Source organism: Netta rufina (assembly GCF_964035555.1).
Source record: "Netta rufina genome assembly, chromosome: 8".
NCBI lineage: Eukaryota > Metazoa > Chordata > Aves > Anseriformes > Anatidae > Netta > Netta rufina.
The window spans coordinates 22,896,002-22,915,723 of NC_140131.1; the positions used below are offsets into that span (position 1 = coordinate 22,896,002).

The window sequence follows — 19,722 nt, forward strand, 5'->3', positions numbered from 1 at the left end:
CGCCGCTAGGGGAAAGGAAGGAGGCGGCGGCGCCCGCTGCGGTCGCTGTGGTAACGGGGGGCGGCACCGGGGGGAACGGGGGGTACGGGGGGGTACAGGGGGTAACGGGGGGGTACAAGGGGCACCGGGGGGGGGCTTGGGGGAGACTGGGGGGGGACCGGGAGGGTACCGGGGGGGTATAGGGGGTACCGGGGAGGTACCGGGAGGGTACAGGGGGCACCGGAGGGGGAATTAGGGGAGACTGGGAGGCACTGAGGGGATACTGGGAGGGTACTGGTGGGCACCAAGAGGTACGGGAAGGATAGCAGAGGGCACCGGAGAGGTACCGGGAGGGTACAAGGGGCACCAGAGGGGTAGCTGGGGGATACTGGGGGCACTAAGGGGATACCGGGAGGGTACCGGAGGGCACTGGGAGAGTACAGGAGGCACTTGGGGGATACTGGGGGCACTGAGGGGATACCAGGAGGGTACCAGAGGGCACTGGGGGAGTACAGGGGGCACCAGAGGGGTACCAGGAGGCACCAGAGGGATATTCGGGGATACCCAAGGGCACTGAGGGACACCAGAGAGGTACCTGGGGGGCACCAGGGGCAGCTGGGCCTGTGAGGTGACAGCAGGAGGCAGCCCAGCAGTGGGTGACCCGCCTTGGCCTCTCCAGGTCTGGTCCCATCCCGGTCCCGGTCCCCATCCCGGCGCCATGCCCAGCCCTCGCAGCAGCCGCGAGCGCCGCGCCGGCCGCCCGGAGTTCGTGTCCCTGCTGAGCCAGCGCGGCCCCACGGTCCCGGACAGCCCGAACCGCCGCCGTGAGTCCGGGGGCTCCGCGCCCCCACCGCTGCCCGAGGAGGACTGCATGAGGCTGAACCCATCCTTCGTGGGCATCGCCCTCAGCTCCCTGCTCGCCGTCGACCTCTGGGCCTCCAAGCGCCTGGGAGTGTGCGCCGGGGAGGCCTCGGCCTGGGGCAGCGCCCGGCCGCTGCTGAAGGTGGTGGAGGTGTCGGGGCACGGCATCCCCTGGCTGCTGGGCACCTTCTACGGGCTCTGCCAGAGCGACAGCTCGGCTGCCAGGGAGGTGCTGCTCAACCTGCTGTTTGGTGAGGCCGGGAGGGGGCCGCCACGGCGGGAGGATGGGGCCAGAGGGGTGGGGAAGAGCTGAGGAAAGCTGGGTGTCACAGCCCGGGGGGAGCCGTCTGGTTCCCAGCAGCTGGCACGTCTGCCAGGAGCTGCAGTACCTGGGTGGCTGCTCCAGCTTCCAGACATTGTGCCCATGCGGTACATGGGTGGCTGCTCCGGCTTCCAAAAACCTGTGTCCGTGTGGCACCCGGGTGGCTGCTCCAGTTTCCAAACACTGTGCCCGTGGGCTCGCTGCAGGCACTGATCTGTAAAAGCCAATGTGGAAACTTCACCCAAAGCATGCATTTTAATCACACCTGGTGCTGTACTCTTTCCCTCCAGCATCCTATCCTAGGAGGTATATGTAAATTCATTTTTGCTCACTTTGAAGCAGCGGTAGCGCCAGAACAACAGACCTTTCTGGATTCCCAACTTTTAAGTTGGGAAATTATAGGTGTCTCACAGTGATTGTTTGAACCTCAGTTTGTTTGGTGGGAACTGTATGCTTTCGTGCATCTTTTCCATTTAGCAGTGTATGGCTAAATTACAGCACTGGTGGGAAGGGAGCTGGTGGCTTCTGCCCTCTTTCCACAGAATGGTTTGGGTTGAAAGGGAGCTTAAAGCCCACCCAGTTCCACCCCCTGCCATGGGCAGGGACACCTCCCACCAGCCCAGGCTGCCCCCAGCCCCATCCAGCCTGGCCCTGGGCACTTCCAGGGATGGGGCAAACACCGCTTCTCTGGGCAGCCTGTTCAGTGCCTCACCTCCCTCATAGTGAAGAATTTTTTGCAAATATCTAATCTAAATCTGCCCTGTTTTAGTATAAAACCATTACTCAGAGCAGGCGTGTTCTGGCACCAGGGCTGCGTCCAGCTAGAGCCACCCACCTTGGGGTCCTGCAGCACCCACGTGGGGAATGAGCTGAATCTCCCAAAAGAAGTGATTGAACTAGGTTTACTTCTAAGAAAAAACAAAACAAAACACAAATAACATTTGTTCTTAAATGATTAACCAAAGGGAGTAAACTAAAGTGACCGAAGGAAGGACTTTGTGCCCAGGCACAGGCCATAGGGCAGAAATCAGTCTCTCAGACAAGCTTTCCCTGGAAGAAGCAGCTCCTGCCAGCACCACAAGCTGGGCTGAGATAGCGAAGGCGCTGCCCGGTGCGAGCAGCTGCTCTTGCCAAGTCCTGACGGAGCATTTCTCAGACATTTCACCTCTGACTTCTGCCACAGCAGCCTTTAGACTCCTGGGAGCAAGCTGCTGTTGTTTAGTTCACCCCATTTTTAAGAGCTGAGTAAAGGGTGTTTAACTTGTACACCAGTGCCCCCAGCAGCAGGGAGAAGCCAGATGTGGAGCTGCAAGCCCCCAGACCCACTGAGGACACAGGGACCCCCCCTCACACCAAGGTGCAGCTGAGGTGGATTGATCATTTACCTGGGTCAAAGCAGGGCGTGCAGAGCCATGCTGAGTCAGCAGAGGCAGGAGGGAACGTTAACCCTGCTGGGGCTTTCAAAACAAGGCAGGATTTGAGCCCTGAGCTGCAAATGCCAGGTTTTACACCAATAAATGCCGTACAGCAGAGTGCTGACGGAGGTGTGCTCGGGCAGAAGCAGACTGCCTTCTCTGGGCAGGCGTTGGTAGCTCTGCGTTTCCTTAGTTCACAACTCGCCTCCTGTTTTTGTCCCGTTTCCCACGAGGAAATTAACCTTATTTCTCACTCCTCTTCCTCCTCCTAGCCTTGCTGCTGGACCTGGTGCTGGTGGCGGTGGTGAAAGGCATCGTGCGGCGGCCGCGGCCCACGCACAACAAGATGGACATGTTCGTCACCGTCTCGGTGGACAAGTACTCCTTCCCCTCGGGCCACGCCACCCGCGCCGCCCTGGTGTGCCGCTTCGTGCTGCACCACCTGGTGCTCGCCGTGCCGCTGCGGGTGCTGGTGGTGCTCTGGGCCCTCGTCGTCGGCGTCTCCAGGGTGATGCTGGGCAGGCACAACGTGACGGACGTGCTCTTCGGCCTGCTGCTGGGCTACGGGCTGTACAGCGTGGTGGAGTACTGCTGGCTCTCCCCGCTCAACGCGCCTGCCCTCTTTGCTCTCTGGACCCACTGAGAGCCTCCCGGAGGAGGAGGCTCACACCCCGTTCTCTCCACACACGCACACACAGAGAGAAAGGGGGCTACCGGGACTTGAACTGATATTTCTCCAGCCAAAATTTCACACTAGCAACGCTGCAGGCTCCCAGGCCTGTGGTTAGGTGCTGTCTCGCCCTGCTCCAGGCACCGAGCGCTCCCCAGGGACAACGCAGAGCCCGGGGAGGGGTCAGTGCACCCCCCTGGCAGCTCGCTGCTGATCCTGTGAATCAGGGTGCCCTCGCCGGGCACCTGCTGCATTAGGCAGCAGTGGGTGTAATAGCTGGGGCTTCACAGAGGTTTCCCTGCAGCTGCCCGTGTTAGCTGTGCGCTGTAAATACAGGTGATGATGCTGCTGGGGCCTGTCCTCGGGTTTATAAAGAGCTCTGCCTCCTGAGCAATGCGTCTCCTTCCTATCGCCCCTGGTTTAGGCGCTGCACCAAGGCCAACAGGGACACGGGCACCTGGCTCCCAGTGCTGCAGGGAAGGGAAGGGGGCAGCTGGGGGTTTGGGCCATCCGTGGGATCTGCAGGGGATGGGGACGCAGCCCCCAGCAGCAGCAGCCTGCTCTTAACGCCGCCGTGCAGAGCTTTGCAGCTCTTTTTCCCCCATCCACAGGATTTTCAGTCAACCAGGGGCAACGATGTGGAGCTGTACCAACTGCCTCGGCTCCCCTGCACTGCCACCATTCATCCTGGCAACCTTTTCTTCCAGTTTTTCTTGGCAGGAGAGGACCACCGGGAGTCCGGCTCCTGCCTCACCCTCTCCTGGGGCCTTAAAACGTTCCCCCTTGCTGCGGGAATCGCCTCGCTGGGGGGCTAGGGGAAAGCCGTGACCCTCACCCAGCCCAGGGCTGCTCAGATCCCTGCCTGCGTTCCCCAAAACCCTCCTGAAGGTGAGGCTGCTCCTTCCACTGGGCGGCAGGCGAGGAACAGGGCTTCAGCAATCCCCTTCTGCCCTATGGGGGAAGGCATCGCGGGGGAGTAGAGGGCAACAGCAGAGCTGCCAGGGACTCTGCCAGCCAGCGCTGGTCCCACCGTACCTTGCAAAATGAGCCAAGAGTGCAGATAATCAGGAAACTGATGGTGGCGAGGCCGCAGGCACAGCAGGCAGGGAGTGAGGGCTCTGGGCAATGCTTAAATAGCGCTGGGGGTGTGAGGAATGATTAGGGCCAGGTGGGGCTGCTCGTGGCCATTAAATCCCTGGAAAAAAAATTAAGTTAAAAAAACAAAAAGCCATGGCACTGATGCCCACACGAGGCCACGGCGAGGGCAGCAGGGCACCGGGCAGCCCGTCCCACGCAGCACAGAGGTTGTGGTCGTGAGCACAGCGGGGGCAGAGTCCCGGCCTGTGGGGACTTTCGGTTCCTCTGGCAGCTGCCAAAGGAGAGGGGACAGCACGACAGCAAGCCGTGCAGCCATTTCGCAGCGCAGCGGGGTGGGGAGGGACGGGAGGAAAGGCCAGACGAGCTGTCCTCCTTGTGCTGGCCCCGTGGAGCTGGCAGAGGGGTCCCAGCAGAGCCGAGGGGGGCTGCGGGGCTGGGAAAGGGGCGGCCAGGAGCGAGCCACGGCTGCGGGGACGTGGGTAACGCGGGGAGGGTGCCCCCGGGGCAGCCAGAGCCACTTCACCCACCCACAGGGTACCAGCGGCGTTCGGCGTAAGCAGGTCTGGGCTGATCCCGATAATCCTGCAGGTAAAAGTTCAAGGCAATGTTTGATTTTCCAGCGTGCACACCGCGGGGCTGAGCTGCCCCTTGCCCCGCTCCGGGCAGCCCCCCGAGGTGTCCCCCGCAGCGGGGGACCCCAAGCGGGTGCCGGGGCGGCTGCTGGCCCAAATCTCTGCCGGAAAAACGAAGCAGCCGGAGCGAGCCAAGAGCTGGCAGCCTGCCCCGTGGCTCCGTGGGAGGAGTGAGGGCAGGGGAGGCTCCCCCTCGCCGCCGAGCGCCATAAAGCCAGGCCACAAGCGGCCCCGGCCGAGGCTGGGTGGCGCAGGGCGGCATGGCGAGGCGGGTGGCCGTCATCGGCGGGGGCAGCAGCGGGCTGTGCGCCATCAAAGCCTGCCTGGACGAGGGGCTGGAGCCCGTCTGCTTCGAGAGGAGCAGGGACATCGGCGGGCTGTGGAGGTTTGAGGTAAGAGGTTGGAGGTAAGCCGTGCTGGCTGCGGGTGTCAGCAGGGCACCGAAGCCGGCCACGGTCCTGGGGCAGGATCTGTGCACGTCCCAGTGGGTCCTGGGGAGTCTCACGGTGGCAGAACCCCCCTGGCTCTGTCACGAGGCAGTGACCTGCGTGGGGCCGGGGACAGAGGGGTGCTGAGCCGTGCCCCGCGCCCGCAGGAGCAGCCCGAGGAGGGCCGCGCCAGCATCTACCGCTCCGTCATCATCAACACCTCCAAGGAGATGATGTGCTTCAGCGACTTCCCCATCCCCGACGACTTCCCCAACTACATGCACCACTCCAAGATCATGGAGTACTTCCGCATGTACGCCCGGCGCTTCGACCTGCTGCGGCACGTCCGCTTCGGGGTGAGAGACGGGGACCTTGGGGGGGGACATGAGGGTCCAGGGGGCTGCAAGACGCTGATTCCCGCTCCCCCCTGCCCAGACCAGCGTGTGCCGCGTGTCCAAGAGCCCCGATTTCGCCTCCACGGGCCGCTGGGTGGTGGTGACCGAGAGCGAGGGCAAGCAGCAGTCGGATGTCTTTGACGCCGTGCTGGTGTGCACCGGGCACCACACCGACGCGCACCTCCCGCTGCACGCCTTCCCCGGTACGCCCCGCGCCCCTCGCTGTGAAAAAAAAGCCCCCCAAAAGCCGTGCTGTGGCTGTGCCTGCTCTCCTCGCTGCTTTTTCTCCCGGTTCCATGGGTTTTCCTGCGTGGTTTGGCCCTGGGGTGGGTCTGGCAGAGCCAGGGAAGGCTCCCCGGGGTCACAGCACGGATCCTGCTTCGTTTTGGGGTGGCCTCCAGCCCGGCACAGCATCCCTCCTCCCTCCCCACAGGCATCGAGAAGTTCAAGGGCCGCTACCTGCACAGCCGTGACTACAAGGACCCGCAGGACTTCAGGGACAAGAGGGTTGTTATCATCGGGATCGGGAACTCGGGCTCGGACCTGGCTGTGGAGATCAGCCAGACGGCCAAGCAGGTGAGCAGCAGCAGCGGGGTCCCCGCGGGCAGAGCGTCCCCGTGCCCGGTGGCACCGTCCCCAGGTGGGACACCGCAGGCTTGGGACCACCATCTCCACAAGGACACCCATTTTTGGGGGTCCTTGGTGTCCCCACGACCACCACAGCTCTCAGGAGGTGACTTCCCCCTTCGCCCAGGTCTTCCTCAGCACCCGCCGCGGCGCGTGGATCTTCAACCGCGTTGGGCAGCAGGGCTACCCCATCGACATCGTCTTCACCACCCGCCTGAAGGCCCTGATGCAGCAGCTGCTCACCTCCTCCATGGCGAGCGGCTTCGCGGAGCGGCAGCTCAACATGAGGTTCGACCACGCGCACTACGGCCTGAAGCCAAAGCACAGGTGACGAGGGACGCGCCCTCCAACGCCACCCCCGGGGACGAGCCCCCCCCGGGGCAGGACACCGCAGATTCTCCCCACCCCGCTGCCCTGACGGCTCCTTCTGTGTCCTCCAGGGTCTTCGACCAGCACCCGACCGTCAACGACGACCTGCCCAACCGCATCATTTCGGGCAGGGTGCGGGTGAAGCCCAACGTCCAGGAGTTCACGGAGACATCTGCCATCTTCGAGGACGGCACCAGGGAAGACGTCGACGCCGTGGTCTTTGCCACGGGGTACAGCTTCTCCTTCCCCTTCCTCGAGGAGTGTGTGAAGGTGGTGGAGAACCAGGTCTCCCTCTACAAATACGTCTTCCCCGTCGACCTGGAGAAGCCGACGCTGGCTTTCATCGGCTTCATCCAGCCCCTGGGAGCCATCATGCCCATCTCGGAGCTCCAGTGTCGCTGGGCCACCCGCGTCTTCAAGGGTAAGCGAGGCAAAATGCCCCCGGAGCCTGCAGCCCCACAGCTGGGGCAGACGGTGCCCAGCCGTGTCTGGGAGGCAGCAGCCAGCCGTGCCTTTGCTCGTGCAGCCCCCTGAGGTGTGCCTCTTCCCCCCAGGGCTGAGCACGCTGCCGCCGAGGCACGCCATGGAGGCTGACATCAAGCACAAGAAGGAAGAGATGGCCAAGCGGTAAGACCCTGCCAGGAACCAGCTGGGATGAGGCAGGGGCACCGTGGGCTAGCGGGGGCTGCCGATGGGCTCCCGTGGCTACGTGCCAGCAGAGAAAGGGCTCCAGCCCTCCCTCCCTGCCCGCAGGTACGTGGCGAGCCGGCGGCACACCATCCAGGTGGATTACATCCCCTACATGGACGAGCTGGCCTGCCAGCTGGGCGTCAAGCCCAACCTGCCCCTGCTCTTCCTCACCGACCCCCCGCTGGCGCTGGAGGTGCTGCTGGGGCCCTGCACGCCCTACCAGTACCGCCTGCGGGGCCCGGGAGCCTGGCAGGGCGCCCGCGCCGCCATCCTGACCCAGCGGCAGCGCGTCCTCCAGCCCCTGCAGACGCGGCCCGTGGAGGAGAACAGCTCGGCCTCCGTCCTGCCGCTCCTCCGCAAGCTGGCCGTGGCCGTGGCCGTCTTCGCCGTCATCTTCCTCCTCCTCTAGGCCCCCGCTCGCTGCCTGGTGGGGTTGGCAAGGGCAGGGGGGGTCCGTGCGTCCCCACGGCAGCCGTGCCCCCTGTGCCCGGAGGGCGATCCGCTTGCTGGCACGGCCCTGAGCAGCAAAGCTGAGGCACTGGAGCCTCCCAGATGTGGCAGCCCCAAATAATGCCCCGCGGCTGCAGCAGGATGGGGGAAAAACCCTGCCCTTGTGTAGGGAAAACTCCACTCTGCTCAGGCACTGCTGGCACCCAGCGGGGACTGGCTGGGCTGTTCTGTCACGTGCATACCCAAGGGGCCTCCCCCGATGCTGATACCTTCACGGCGAAGGCACGGTGAATTTTCTAACTGGATTAAAGTGTCTTAAACAGAGCCAGGAACCTGTCCTATTATTCACATCCCCCTGCATGCTGGGGACACGCACAGCTTGGGCTATGCATACACACCCATACATCCACGGCAAAGCAGCCTTGTCTGGGGCACGCGGAGCTGGAGCAGATGCCTGGGGTGACAGCAGCACAGATCTGTCCCACCCTGTCACACACGGCCCCACGGGGACACGGGTTGGGGACCTGGCACAGCGCCGGCTGCCCCGGCCACCACACACCGAGGCTGGCAGCGGTGCCCGGAGCATCCCCCCCATCTCGTTTTCCACCCCGTGACTTGCCAAAATTTGGAGCGGGGCCACGGCTCAGCCCCCACACCCAGGAAATTCCTGGGGGTGGCTCTCCGAGGTGGTTAAGTGCTTCCCGAAGATAATGACCCCTTTGCGGAGGGAGGGCGGGCGGGCGGGAGGTGTGGCGCGGCGCCGTGGGAACCTGTAGATCACGTCTGGATGAAACCTCTCGCAATGCCCCCGCTGCCCTCGGCCACCCCTGCTGGGAAGCACCGGGACGCCTGGTGCTGCCCGAGCGGCCCCGCACGCCTCCTGTGCCCCCCGCCAGCCTCACCTTGCTGCCACCGCCGGCCATGGCTGCCCAGAGAGTGGCCGTCATCGGTGCCGGCGCCTCGGGCCTGTGCGCCCTGAAATGCTGCCTGGACGAGGGCCTGGAGCCCACCTGCTTCGAGAGGAGCGGGGACATCGGGGGGCTGTGGCGCTTCCAGGTAAGCCCCACACCATTTCAGGCTGCCCATGGACCCGCGACTGGGGCCAGCCCTCACCCCGGGGCTCGCTGCTCTGGCTTCGCTCTTCCCATCCCCTCCCTTCCCCGCTGGCTTCACTCCCACCCTTCCCTTTCCCCGTGCCCACCCCGCAGCTCCCCAGCTGCTCTGCTGCTGCTGGCGTCCCTTCCCTACCTGTCCCCGTCCCCTCCTGCCCAGCCCGGCCCTGGCAGCCCGGGCTGCTCCTCTCCCTGCTCCTCTGCCTCTCCCACGCACCGGCACCAGGCGCTGCCTGCCCGGGGGAACCCCCGGATTTGTTCCTGCCCCCGCCGAGCGCTGCTGCTGCCTCTTTCCGCCGGGACCCCCGCCAACCAGGCGTGCCGCGCTGCCCTGCCCTGCCCTGCCACGAGCACGGGAGCCTGGGGCACGCTGCACGGCACCAGCCCGGGTTTTGGGGCTGCTTGGCTACAACAACGCTGCTTTTGCCCGTGGTGGGTGCAGAACAGTGATGGAGCAGAGCCAAGGCAGAGACACTGAGAGCAGGAACAGCCACTGAGCTGACACCAGCACCCTGTGGGGCTCGTGGGGCAGTGGCACCACGGGGGGCTTTGGGAACCCCTCGAATCTCCCCCTGGCTGGCGCTGAGCCGTGCCCCGCGCCCGCAGGAGCAGCCCGAGGAGGGCCGCGCCAGCATCTACCGCTCCGTCATCATCAACACCTCCAAGGAGATGATGTGCTTCAGCGACTTCCCCATCCCCGACGACTTCCCCAACTACATGCACCACTCCAAGATCATGGAGTACTTCCGCATGTACGCCTGGCGCTTCGACCTGCTGCGGCACGTCCGCTTCAGGGTGAGAGACGGGGACTTTGGGGGGGGACACGGGGGTCCAGGGGGCTGCAAGACGCTGATTCCCGCTCCCCCCTGCCCAGACCAGCGTGTGCCGCGTGTCCAAGAGCCCCGACTTCGCCTCCACGGGCCGCTGGGAGGTGGTGACCGAGAGCGAGGGCAAGCAGCAGTCGGATGTCTTTGACGCCGTGCTGGTGTGCACCGGGCACCACACCGACGCGCACCTCCCGCTGCACGCCTTCCCCGGTACGCCCCGCACCCCTGCCACCAGGTGCTTACCTCTCCCGAGGCCACCCACCTGCACCCGGCACGGCTTTGCTCTTTTCTTGCAGGGCTGGAGAGTTTTGAGGGCTGGTACTTGCACAGCCGGGACTACAAGAGCCCGCGGGCCTTCACGGGGAAGCAGGTCGTGGTGGTCGGCACCGGGAATTCGGGCATCGATATCGCGGTGGAGCTGAGCCACACGGCCAAGCAGGTGAGCTGCGGAGCCAGCCAGGCTCGACACTCTCCTGCTCCTCTTTGCTCCCAGCCTGATTTTATTCCCAGCCCAAGCAATCTGAGTTTGGGCCGGCAGCAAGATGAAATGTCCCTCACTAGGGTATTTATTGAAAGAGCGATCCGATTCCAGAGGGCACCAAACAATATCTGCCCTCCCTCCAGCACTGCACCCATCCAAAGCACCTCATCCCCTCTCAATCCATCCAAGGGGCACAGTGGGGTCGAAGAGTACCTGAACAGGACCGCAGTGGGACGTGGCTCGACACCGCTGCCTCCCTTCTCCTTCCTCCCAGGTCTTCCTCAGCACCAAGCGCGGGGCCTGGGTGATGCACCGGGTGGCGGAAGGTGGCTACCCCTTCGACTTCTCCTACCTCAGCCGCTTCATCCAGCTCCTCCAGAGCCTGCTGCCCCTCTCCGTGAGCAACTTCGTGCTAGAGAGGAAGCTCAACGCCCGCTTTGACCACTCGCTCTACGGCCTGCAGCCCCAGCACCGGTGAGCACCCAGGCAGTGCCGCGGGGACCTGCTGGTGCCCCCAGCCTGGCCCCACGAGCTCTGTCTGTGTCCTCCAGGGCCCTCAGTCAGCACGCGACCATCAACGACGACCTGCCCAACCGCATCATTTCGGGCAGGGTGCGGGTGAAGCCCAACATCCAGGAGTTCACGGAGACATCTGCCATCTTCGAGGACGGCACCAGGGAAGATATCGACGCTGTTGTCTTTGCCACGGGGTACAGCTTCTCCTTCCCCTTCCTCGAGGAGTGTGTGAAGGTGGTGGAGAACCAGGCCTCTCTCTACAAATTCATGTTCCCCGTCGGCCTGGAGAAGCCGACGCTGGCTTTCATCGGCTTCATCCAGCCCCTGGGAGCCATCATGCCCATCTCGGAGCTCCAGTGTCGCTGGGCCACCCACGTCTTCAAAGGTAAGCGAGGTGGGTGGAGGGTGCAGCCAGGATCTTCCAGGTGCAGCAAAGCCAAGTCGTTCAGCTGGTGGCACCTCCTCCTCCTTTTGTTCTCCTCCTGTGTAGGAACAAAAACCAACACTGCATTTCACAACAAGCCTTGCACTTTTTAATCTTGCGGGGTTGGTAACAGGTCTCCTTGCCTGCAGCCTACTTTCTCCCTTTTCTTTCTTTGCACATGCCTCCCTCTTGCTCCCTGCTCGGTGGCAAAGCACGAGCAGAGGCCACGCTGGGTACAGAGGCCCACATCAGCCGGGAGCACGGCTCTCCCTCCTTCTTCTCCTTCCCCAGGGCTGCAGGAGCTGCCACCAACCAGCACCATGCTGGCCGACATTGCACAAACCAAGGAGAAGATGGCCAAGCGGTAAGGACCCTACAAAGCATTCCCCCTGCCGTCACCCCTTCCCCGGTGCCCACACACCGAGCCTCCCTCCCTGCCCGCAGGTACGTGGCGAGCCGGCGGCACACCATCCAGGTGGATTACATCCCCTACATGGACGAGCTGGCCTGCCAGCTGGGCGTCAAGCCCAACCTGCCCCTGCTCTTCCTCACCGACCCCCTGCTGGCACTGGAGGTGCTGCTGGGGCCCTGCACGCCCTACCAGTACCGCCTGCGGGGCCCGGGAGCCTGGCAGGGCGCCCGTGCCGCCATCCTGACCCAGCGGCAGCGCGTCCTCCAGCCCCTGTGCGGCGCGGCCGGGCGCTCGGGGCCGCGCTCCAGCTCGGTGCCGCACCTCCTCAAGGTGTGCTTCAGCATCGGATTGATCGCCGCCACGCTCATCTACGTCTCGCTCTCCACTTAGCCCGAAAGGAAGGGGAATTGGGGTCCTGGTGGCTGCCTTGTGCTGTTGGTCATATAGCCGTGTGGCTGTATGGTCGTATGGCTATATGGTCGTATGGCTATATGGTCCTGTGGTTATATGGTTGTGTGGCTATATGGTCGTATAGCTATATGGTCATGTGCTTATATGGTCGTGTGGCTATACAGTCCTATGGCTATATAGCCCTGTGGCTGTATGGTCAGAAATTTTGGGTACACCCCTGCGGTGCCAGGAGTTGGACTCCATGACCCCTGTAGGTCCTTTCCAACTCGGAATATTCTCTGATTTTATGATTCTGTGTTCTTATTCCTCACTTTGGGGTTTTGGTGTGGGGGGGGACGCTCTGGGGACTGGGCTCACACCCCCACACCTCCCAACACCTCTGCGGGCTGCGGAGGCCGGGACACCAACAACGCAAGCCCCAAAAAAGAGGCAATAAACCCTCTCCCGGTGCCCCGGGGCTGAAGGACCAGGCTCTGCACCTTCTTCGTCCCCACAGCCCCGCCACCTCCATGGCGGGCTGCCCACAGCAAAGATGGCGGCGCCCGGCCCCGGCCGGCCCGCCGTGAAGCCGCGCCGCCCTCACCCAAAATGGAGGCGGGGCAGAGCGCCCCGCAGAGGCCGGCGGTGGCGGCCGCCATTTTGAGCGGAGGCGGAGAGGCGGCGGCGGCGGCGTTGGGGGCAGGTGGGGCCGCGGCCGGGGGCTGCCGGGGGCTGGGGGGGTGCCGGGGGGACGGGGACAGGGACGGGGACAGGGACGGGGTGGCGGCTGGGCGGCACGGAGGGTGCCCGGAGGGGCTGTGGCAGCGCTCCGTGCCCCGCGCTGTCACCGGAGCCCCCCCGGTGTCGCTGCTCGGGGGCTGTGTCCCTATGGGGGACCCCAAAGCCCACCCAGCTCCAGCCCCTGTCATGGGCAGGGCCCCCTCCCACCAGCCCAGGCTGCCCCCAGCCCCATCCAGCCCCCAGGGCTGGGGCACCCGCAGCCCCTCTGGCAGCCTGTGGCAGCGCCCCAGCGCCCTTATAATGAAGAATTTCCTCCTAACCTTTAAGCTAAACCTCCCCTTTTTTAGTTTAAAGCCATCCCCCCTCGCCCTGCCGTTATCCCGTTGAGCAACGAGCTGCTCCCCATCGCTTTTAACCCTCAGGGCCTGACAGGCTCACTGCAGAGGCTTGCTTGGGCTGTGGTGTCGGCAGCGTTTAGGGTGCCTGGTCTGTAGGGACAGCCAAAGGGAGGGGATTCCTCGTGGAGAAGAGAAAGGGGAGCTTTGAGAAAGCCTGCTCAGGTCTGTTTCCATACAAGAGGTTCAGCCCTTCCACCGTGCCTCGCAGCCCAGCAGTGAGGGAGCTGTAGCAGAGGTGCTGGGGGAAAAACCTCTGAGCACCCACCCAGGGACAGGTTGTGTGGGGAGCTGCACAAACCTCTGGGCAAACCTCCTCTGGGGCAGAGGGGGAAGGTGTCGGGGTGTGTGGTGCTCCTCTCCCAGCCTGAGCACTCAGGGATGCTTGGTCCTCACTGCAGGAGGGTAGGCGTGTGGGCTAGCTGTGCTCCAGCCCCGGGGATTTAAGAAATACTTCAGTAATTGCTCCGTAATGTGCTAAAGGCTGGCGTTGGCTGGCAGCCTCGCCTGGCACCCTGCGTATAACTCAATCTCCTAAACAAAGCCCCAGATGTTGCAACTAAGCAGGTGAAGCAAGGCTGGCCGTCCTCCCGCCTTGCTCTGCGGAGCTGCAAAATAAAGCTGGGAAGGGGCCGAGAACCCCGACCCATCCCAGCTGCCAAAAACCTGAGCCTGGAGACTCCCTCGTAACCCTAATGGCTCTGGTGTCTCCCAGGAGGTGCGTAGCTGCTCGGGGCCGGGCGCTGCATGTTCAGCTGGGCCTGCGTTGCCTTTTCCAGGCTGGGCAAGATGGGGATGAGGGTGCCGGGGCGGCTGGACGTGCCCATCCCACCCGCTGTGGGACCTGTGGCAGCCTGAACAAGACGTGAACGAGACACAAACACCATCAGAGCTGAGCTTCCTGCGGGCACCACAGCAATAGCCCCTTGCCTTGGCCAAGCTCCAGCTTGGGCGATTCCACTCGGGCGCTGTAAGCGCTCCCTGCTGCTCCTGCCAGGCTCCAGGCTCTGCTCTTCTGCCCGCGAGCTCTTGGAGACGCGTTGGGAGCTGTTACACAGCTGCTACTTTCACTCTCAGGCTGTTTTCTTGCTGGACATAGCATTTTTTTTCTGGAGAGCCCGACTGTGGGGCTGTGAAAGAGGCTCTGTGAGTGCCAAGCAACCGATCTGCCAGTAAAGGTTGGCTTTATTTTTCCCATCTGTGCCCTGCTGCCTGGCGAGGGCTTGTGTAAGACGCGGCACGACTCATATCTGCTTCAGAAGGTAGCAATTAGCAGCGCAACTATCATGATGGTTCGTAAGGATAGGGCTATAATTAGGTCAAGCTGTCTTGTTTGTTAAACTCCCCTCCAGCTCCCAAACTTGGCACTGGGGATGAACTTTGGGCCTTTTTTAGGCTTGCTGTCAGTCTGCCCTGGCCGAGGGCGCTGGGAAGCAGCGCTCTCGCTCCTCTCCTCGCTGCGGGAGCCCGCGGGCAGAGGCACGCTGCCCTCCTCTTCCTCCCCCAGGGGCTGCTGAGCTGCCATGGGCAACACCACCAGCGAGAGAGTGTCCGGGGAGCGCCATGGCTCCAAGTCCCACCGCTCCGACGGCTCCAGCACGCCCCATGCCGCCAAGGAGCACCCGCACAAGATCATGGTGGGCAGCACCGACGACCCCAGCGTGTTCAGCTCCCACGACTCCAAGGTAGGGGATGGCTGCTGCCTTCACACTCCTTAACGTTTGGGGTCCTGCCTGGCGCTTCAGCTTGTCCCAGAGCCCTGTGCTGGGCTCAGGCTGTTTGCGTGGAGAGGGATTTTAGCGAGTGAAGTGAGGGGAAAGTGAGTGTGGCCCCGTTGTCACCGTGTCTCAGCCAGGCTCTGGTGTTCTTTGTCAGATCCCCGGGGACAAGGAGTTTGTGTCGTGGCAGCCGGATCTGGAGGAGTCGGTGAAACCATCCCAACAGGCTCGCCCCACTGTCATCCGCTGGGCTGACGGGGGCAAAGAGGTCTTCATCTCCGGGTCCTTCAACAACTGGAGCACCAAGATCCCGCTCATCAAGAGGTGGGCAGCCCCTCGGGTCACCCTGCGCTCTCCTCTCGGTGCCGGGCGCTGTTCCTCTTGCTCACCTGGCTTTTCTCGGCTCAAAATGCCTGAGCTGGAGGTCACCAACACGTGGCCAGCTTCTCCCCGGGGTGGTGCTGCTGTGGTGGTAGGAAGTTGTGAAACAGCGGGACGGGACAGGATGGGCCACTTCATTTTCCCAGCTGGATGCCACACGGCTGCAGCCCTGGCCCCAGAGCCCTGCCCAGGTGTGCTGCAGTTCCCTGGGAGCTCTCCCCTGGGCTGTGGCCTTACTCCATGCCTAACGGGGGCTGTTGAGTCGTCCCTCACACGTCTCCCTGCCATCGTGATTTTCTTGTTGCTCTGCAACACATCTCTGTTTTTCCTGGAAACGCTGTGCAGGACTCCAGGCATAACCCCAGCAAGTATCTGGCATGGGTTTATCTCGATTCAGAGCTGTTGTACTTCCTGCTCTCATCCTGCAGTGCCAGCACAAGTTTAGATGAGTTGCCCACACAGCCTTGCACGCAGCGTCTGACACAACGGCTTCCCTGGGCACGCGGGGCAGGGCTGCAAGCTGAACTCCTGTGCTCCTTGCAGCCGGGCTCCTAGGGGTTTGGGTCGTGCTGGGGCTCTGAGCGTGCTCTTTTTTGGGACCCCACGGAAGGGCAGCGTCCAGAGCATCACCGGGGTGATGGTGCAGCACGTCTCTTCTCTCTGCACAGCCACAACGACTTCGTCGCTATCCTGGACCTCCCGGAAGGAGAGCACCAGTACAAATTCTTTGTGGACGGCCAGTGGGTGCATGACCCATCCGAGGTAACTCACAAAGCTTTATCCCTGCAGATCTTGCCCTGGGCAGGGAATTAGGAATGATGTGACTGCAGCAGAGGGAGAGCAGGAAGAGCAGAGGGTATCCACCAAAATAAAAGCAGAGCTCCATCCCATAAATCCTTTCAGAGGCTGGTTCCTATGGGTTTGGACATGCTGTATGGGAAGGTATTGGGTGCCAGTGAGACCCCAGAAACCTTTAAAGGCCCATTTGGAGTCAGCTACGTGGAAGAACAAGCCATGTGTCAGCATTCACTTGCAGGTTCTCCTCCAACCTGACTCACAAAGGATCAGGGAAGGAGAGAACACTTGCCCATCAGCATGCAGCAGGAAGGAGAATGAAAGCAGGAGGTGATGCAGGAGCCTGGGAGCAAAGGGAAATCCTCCCAGGATAATCAGCAGAGATCTGCAAGCGCAGAGTAGAGCTAGACTTTTGCCACCTGTGCTCTGAGATAATGACACAGCAAAGGCAGCGTGGGCTGGGAGGATCTGTGCGCGCTTCAGCTGAGGGTAACGCAGGAAGACTCTTACCTCTGCTCTCTCCAGCCTGTGGTCACCAGCCAGATGGGGACGATCAACAACCTGATTCACGTCAAGAAGTCTGACTTCGAGGTGTTCGATGCTTTGAAGGTGGATTCCCTGGAGAGCTCAGAAACCTCAGGTCGGGGTGAGTTTTTTCTGGCGTTGCGGCTTTGCATGCGCTGTTCTCCACCTCCTGCTCTGAGACTCGCTGCTCGGGGGGGGTGAACGGACCCCCCGAGCAGAGGCGTAGGCCTGGAGAGATTCGGGTTTGGCAGCGTGTCCTGCCCGTGTCCTCAGCAGCCCGCAGCCATGGCCTCGTGTCCACGAGGGGCTGTGCTGCTGTAACTTGCTCTGTGCTAGCGCCGTCCCAGGGCAGGGTCGGTGCCCTCCTGTGGCTGCCATTTCAGACTGGTGAGCGCCGGGACCGTCACCCCTTTCTGTCCGCTGGGCTGTGAGTAAGTCATCCGACCCGGGGCGGCAGCTAGGTGAGAGCAGCAGCCGGGTTATTTTCAGCAGCTGCCCCTGGTTTTCACGCCAGGGCGATTTGTACTGTTGCTGGCACGTCGCGAACCTTCCTCCGCTCGTCTTACAGCAGCAGGTTGGGTTACTGCGCGGGCAGTGCTGGCAGGGAGCTCAGGCATAAACCCCGTCTCAGGGGCAGCCCCAGCCTGAAGAGAAGCCCGCAAGCAGCAGCAGCTCCGAGGAGGTGGAGCCCTTCAGGGCGCTGGCTGTCCCCAAACGATGCTCCTGTGGTCCCTCACACAGGCTGAACGGCTCCAAAAACAGCAATTCCCATCCTGGGACCTCCCCGTCAGGCAGTTGTGCAGCACCAGCGAGCTGTGCCTGCTGCAAAGGGTGCTGCTCGGGGGCTGGCCAGCTGCTTGGCCCGGGGAGAGAAACCCTGCAGGGGTCTTGTAGGGGTCTCAGAGTGGATACCACAGGCTGCCTGTGTTGTGTCAGTGCATGTGCCAGCCTTGGAAATGCCCAGGGCTTGCCTGGCTGCTTATTGTGCTGTGAGAAGTCTGGTCTGTTGCTATAGGATATGTGGCTAAGGGGGAGCTAGTGCCTGAAGACCCCTTTGAAACAGAACAAGCCACCTGTCCCCTAGCTGCTGTGGCTTCGAGCCGTGAGACGTGACAAGCCTGCACTGCTGCCCCACTGCATGCTAACCCCAGGCTGGGCTCATGGAAGACATTAATGCCTGAAAGCCCCTCTTGGATGCTGCTCTGGGCTTGCCAGTCTTGCTTTATCCGTCTCATGTCTCCTCCCTTTAGACTTATCGAGTTCACCACCCGGCCCGTACGGCCAAGAGATGTACGTGTACCGGCCCGAGGAGCGCTTCAAATCGCCCCCCATCCTCCCGCCTCACCTCCTCCAGGTCATCCTCAACAAGGACACCAACATCTCGGTGGGTACCAGCACGCTGCCTGCATGCAGATAACGTCACCTTTTCCTATTCACCGCTCTGGTTTGGCCCCTTGCTCTGCCTGGGGCTCAGCTGGGCCGTGTTCACGTTCAGAGCAGCCACCCAGCAGCTCAGGTTGCCCGAGGTGGCAGCTCCTTGCTCCCCGTGGTGGTTGGGGGGTTCGGGGCTCTGCTGTTCCCTCCTGACACTCCTCTTGTCCTAGTGTGACCCAGCCCTGCTGCCTGAACCCAACCACGTCATGCTCAACCACCTCTACGCGCTCTCCATCAAGGTAAGGGCAGGACCTTGGGTGAGGAAAGGGGAGCAGCTGCAGCTCCTCGGAGCTGGGACCTGGGTGGAGACAGTGGCAGGGGGTTGGGAGACCCACGCAAGGAGCTCTCAGCTCCCTGGCGAAACGTAGCACACGCAGGGGTGTAGGTTGTGGCCTTACAGCCCCAAAATTCCCTGTAGCTGCCTCCTTGCAGTGCTGTGGGGCTGGGATCTGCACCAGACCCTTCCCTCGCCTTGCCCTGTCACGGGGTGGATGCGTTTCACTGGCTGTGGGGCTTGGGACAGCAGGGACCCACTGGGGGGCTCCCCGACCCCACAGAGCAGTGGGAGCCCCTTGCTCACAGCTCTTTTGGGGCATCCTGCTGCTGGGGTGGTGTGGCCGGGCTGCGTGGAGCCCCCGCCTGCTCCAGCTGACACTGTGCCTCCCGCAGGACGGCGTGATGGTGCTCAGCGCCACGCACCGCTACAAGAAGAAGTACGTCACCACGCTGCTCTACAAGCCCATCTGAGCCGGGGCCTCGCCCGCCCCCCCACGCAGGACACGAAATGCCACTTTGTCTGCACACGCTGGGCCACGGGACTTGTGTGGGGACTGGCCGCCGGCTCCAGCCTCAAACCCGGCGGGGACGCAGAGCCCGAGCCCGCTGGGGCCGGTGCCACTGCCCCATCCTACTGGTGTGGTTTGATTTAAGCCCTGGCTCCCACCCACCTCCAGCTCCCCTTGGCTTCTGTGAGTCCGGGGCTGCTTCGCTGCTCACCAGAACAGCCTTTCCTTGCTCCCGACACGGAAAGGGCTTCACCTTACCCATCTCCTCCAGCCTGCGAGGGGCCCCGAGGCCGTCCTGGCACCGTCCTCAGCCCAGGCCAGCAGCACCGCGTCCTCCTGCTGCCCTGGCGAGGAGTCTCCAAGGCCACGCTGCTGGCTGGGGGCTCCGGGAGGTCCCCGTCCCCCAGCCCTGACTGCGGGGCTGCCCCTTCCTCGTGCTCCCCAGCTTCGAGCTCGCAGCCCTCCACCGGCTTCAGCGCTGAGGCAGCAGGAGGGAGGGAGCAGCCAAAACGCAGCCACGCTTCCCTGCTGCCAGGACAGCGCCGCGAAGGACTGAACGCCTGAACGCCCGCCCCGGCGGCACAGCGAGAGGGGCACCTGCTCAAGGGGGGCCCTGGGGAGGAGAGCGGGGCACGGCAGGTGCCCCAGCTGCACTGTCTGCTGCCGAAGCAGTGCCATGTGACAGGGTTTTCTCTATTTATTACAGTATTTATTGGTCTCGGTGCCGCTGGCCTGGTGTTGGAGGGGGGATTTGGAGCGGTGAAGCCTCGCGTGGCATCACGGGTGCTGGGCTGCTGGTTGTGGGGCAGCCCCTGGGTGGAAGGGAACATCCCACAGGGCACAGAGCTGC

At 63.1% G+C, this 19,722-nt stretch overlaps 3 protein-coding genes across 4 annotated transcripts; all 3 read left to right on the forward strand.

The window, feature by feature from the left end:
* Positions 1 to 3: 3 nt before the first annotated feature.
* LOC311212162 (flavin-containing monooxygenase 5-like) lies at positions 4 to 8,260 on the forward strand. Its single transcript, XM_084291329.1, has 10 exons — positions 4 to 50; positions 659 to 1,138; positions 5,247 to 5,369; positions 5,573 to 5,761; positions 5,841 to 6,003; positions 6,234 to 6,376; positions 6,555 to 6,754; positions 6,868 to 7,217; positions 7,351 to 7,423; positions 7,550 to 8,260. Exons 2-10 carry the CDS (start codon positions 698 to 700, stop codon positions 7,893 to 7,895), a joined length of 2,028 nt encoding a protein of 675 aa, XP_084147455.1. The 5' UTR covers positions 4 to 50; positions 659 to 697; the 3' UTR covers positions 7,896 to 8,260.
* A 597-nt stretch (positions 8,261 to 8,857) lies between these two features.
* On the forward strand, positions 8,858 to 12,098 carry LOC311212072 (flavin-containing monooxygenase 5-like; the record flags this gene model as incomplete). The annotated part of the gene is made up of 8 exons (XM_084291178.1): positions 8,858 to 8,992; positions 9,655 to 9,843; positions 9,923 to 10,085; positions 10,172 to 10,314; positions 10,631 to 10,830; positions 10,908 to 11,257; positions 11,588 to 11,660; positions 11,741 to 12,098. 8 exons carry the CDS (start codon positions 8,858 to 8,860, stop codon positions 12,096 to 12,098), a joined length of 1,611 nt encoding a protein of 536 aa, XP_084147304.1.
* Positions 12,099 to 12,686: 588 nt separating this feature from the next.
* Positions 12,687 to 19,595, forward strand: PRKAB2 (protein kinase AMP-activated non-catalytic subunit beta 2). 2 transcript variants are annotated; one of them, XM_084291068.1, is made up of 8 exons: positions 12,687 to 12,801; positions 14,742 to 14,919; positions 15,110 to 15,276; positions 16,002 to 16,095; positions 16,654 to 16,774; positions 17,904 to 18,037; positions 18,258 to 18,326; positions 18,757 to 19,595. In XM_084291068.1, the coding sequence occupies exons 2-8, from the start codon at positions 14,758 to 14,760 to the stop codon at positions 18,832 to 18,834; spliced, it is 825 nt and encodes a 274-aa protein (XP_084147194.1). In that variant the 5' UTR covers positions 12,687 to 12,801; positions 14,742 to 14,757; the 3' UTR covers positions 18,835 to 19,595. The 2 variants fall into 2 exon arrangements, with proteins under 2 accessions (XP_084147194.1, XP_084147195.1); XM_084291069.1 differs by having other exon boundaries at positions 16,654 to 16,768.
* The last annotated feature ends 127 nt before the right edge of the window (positions 19,596 to 19,722 follow it).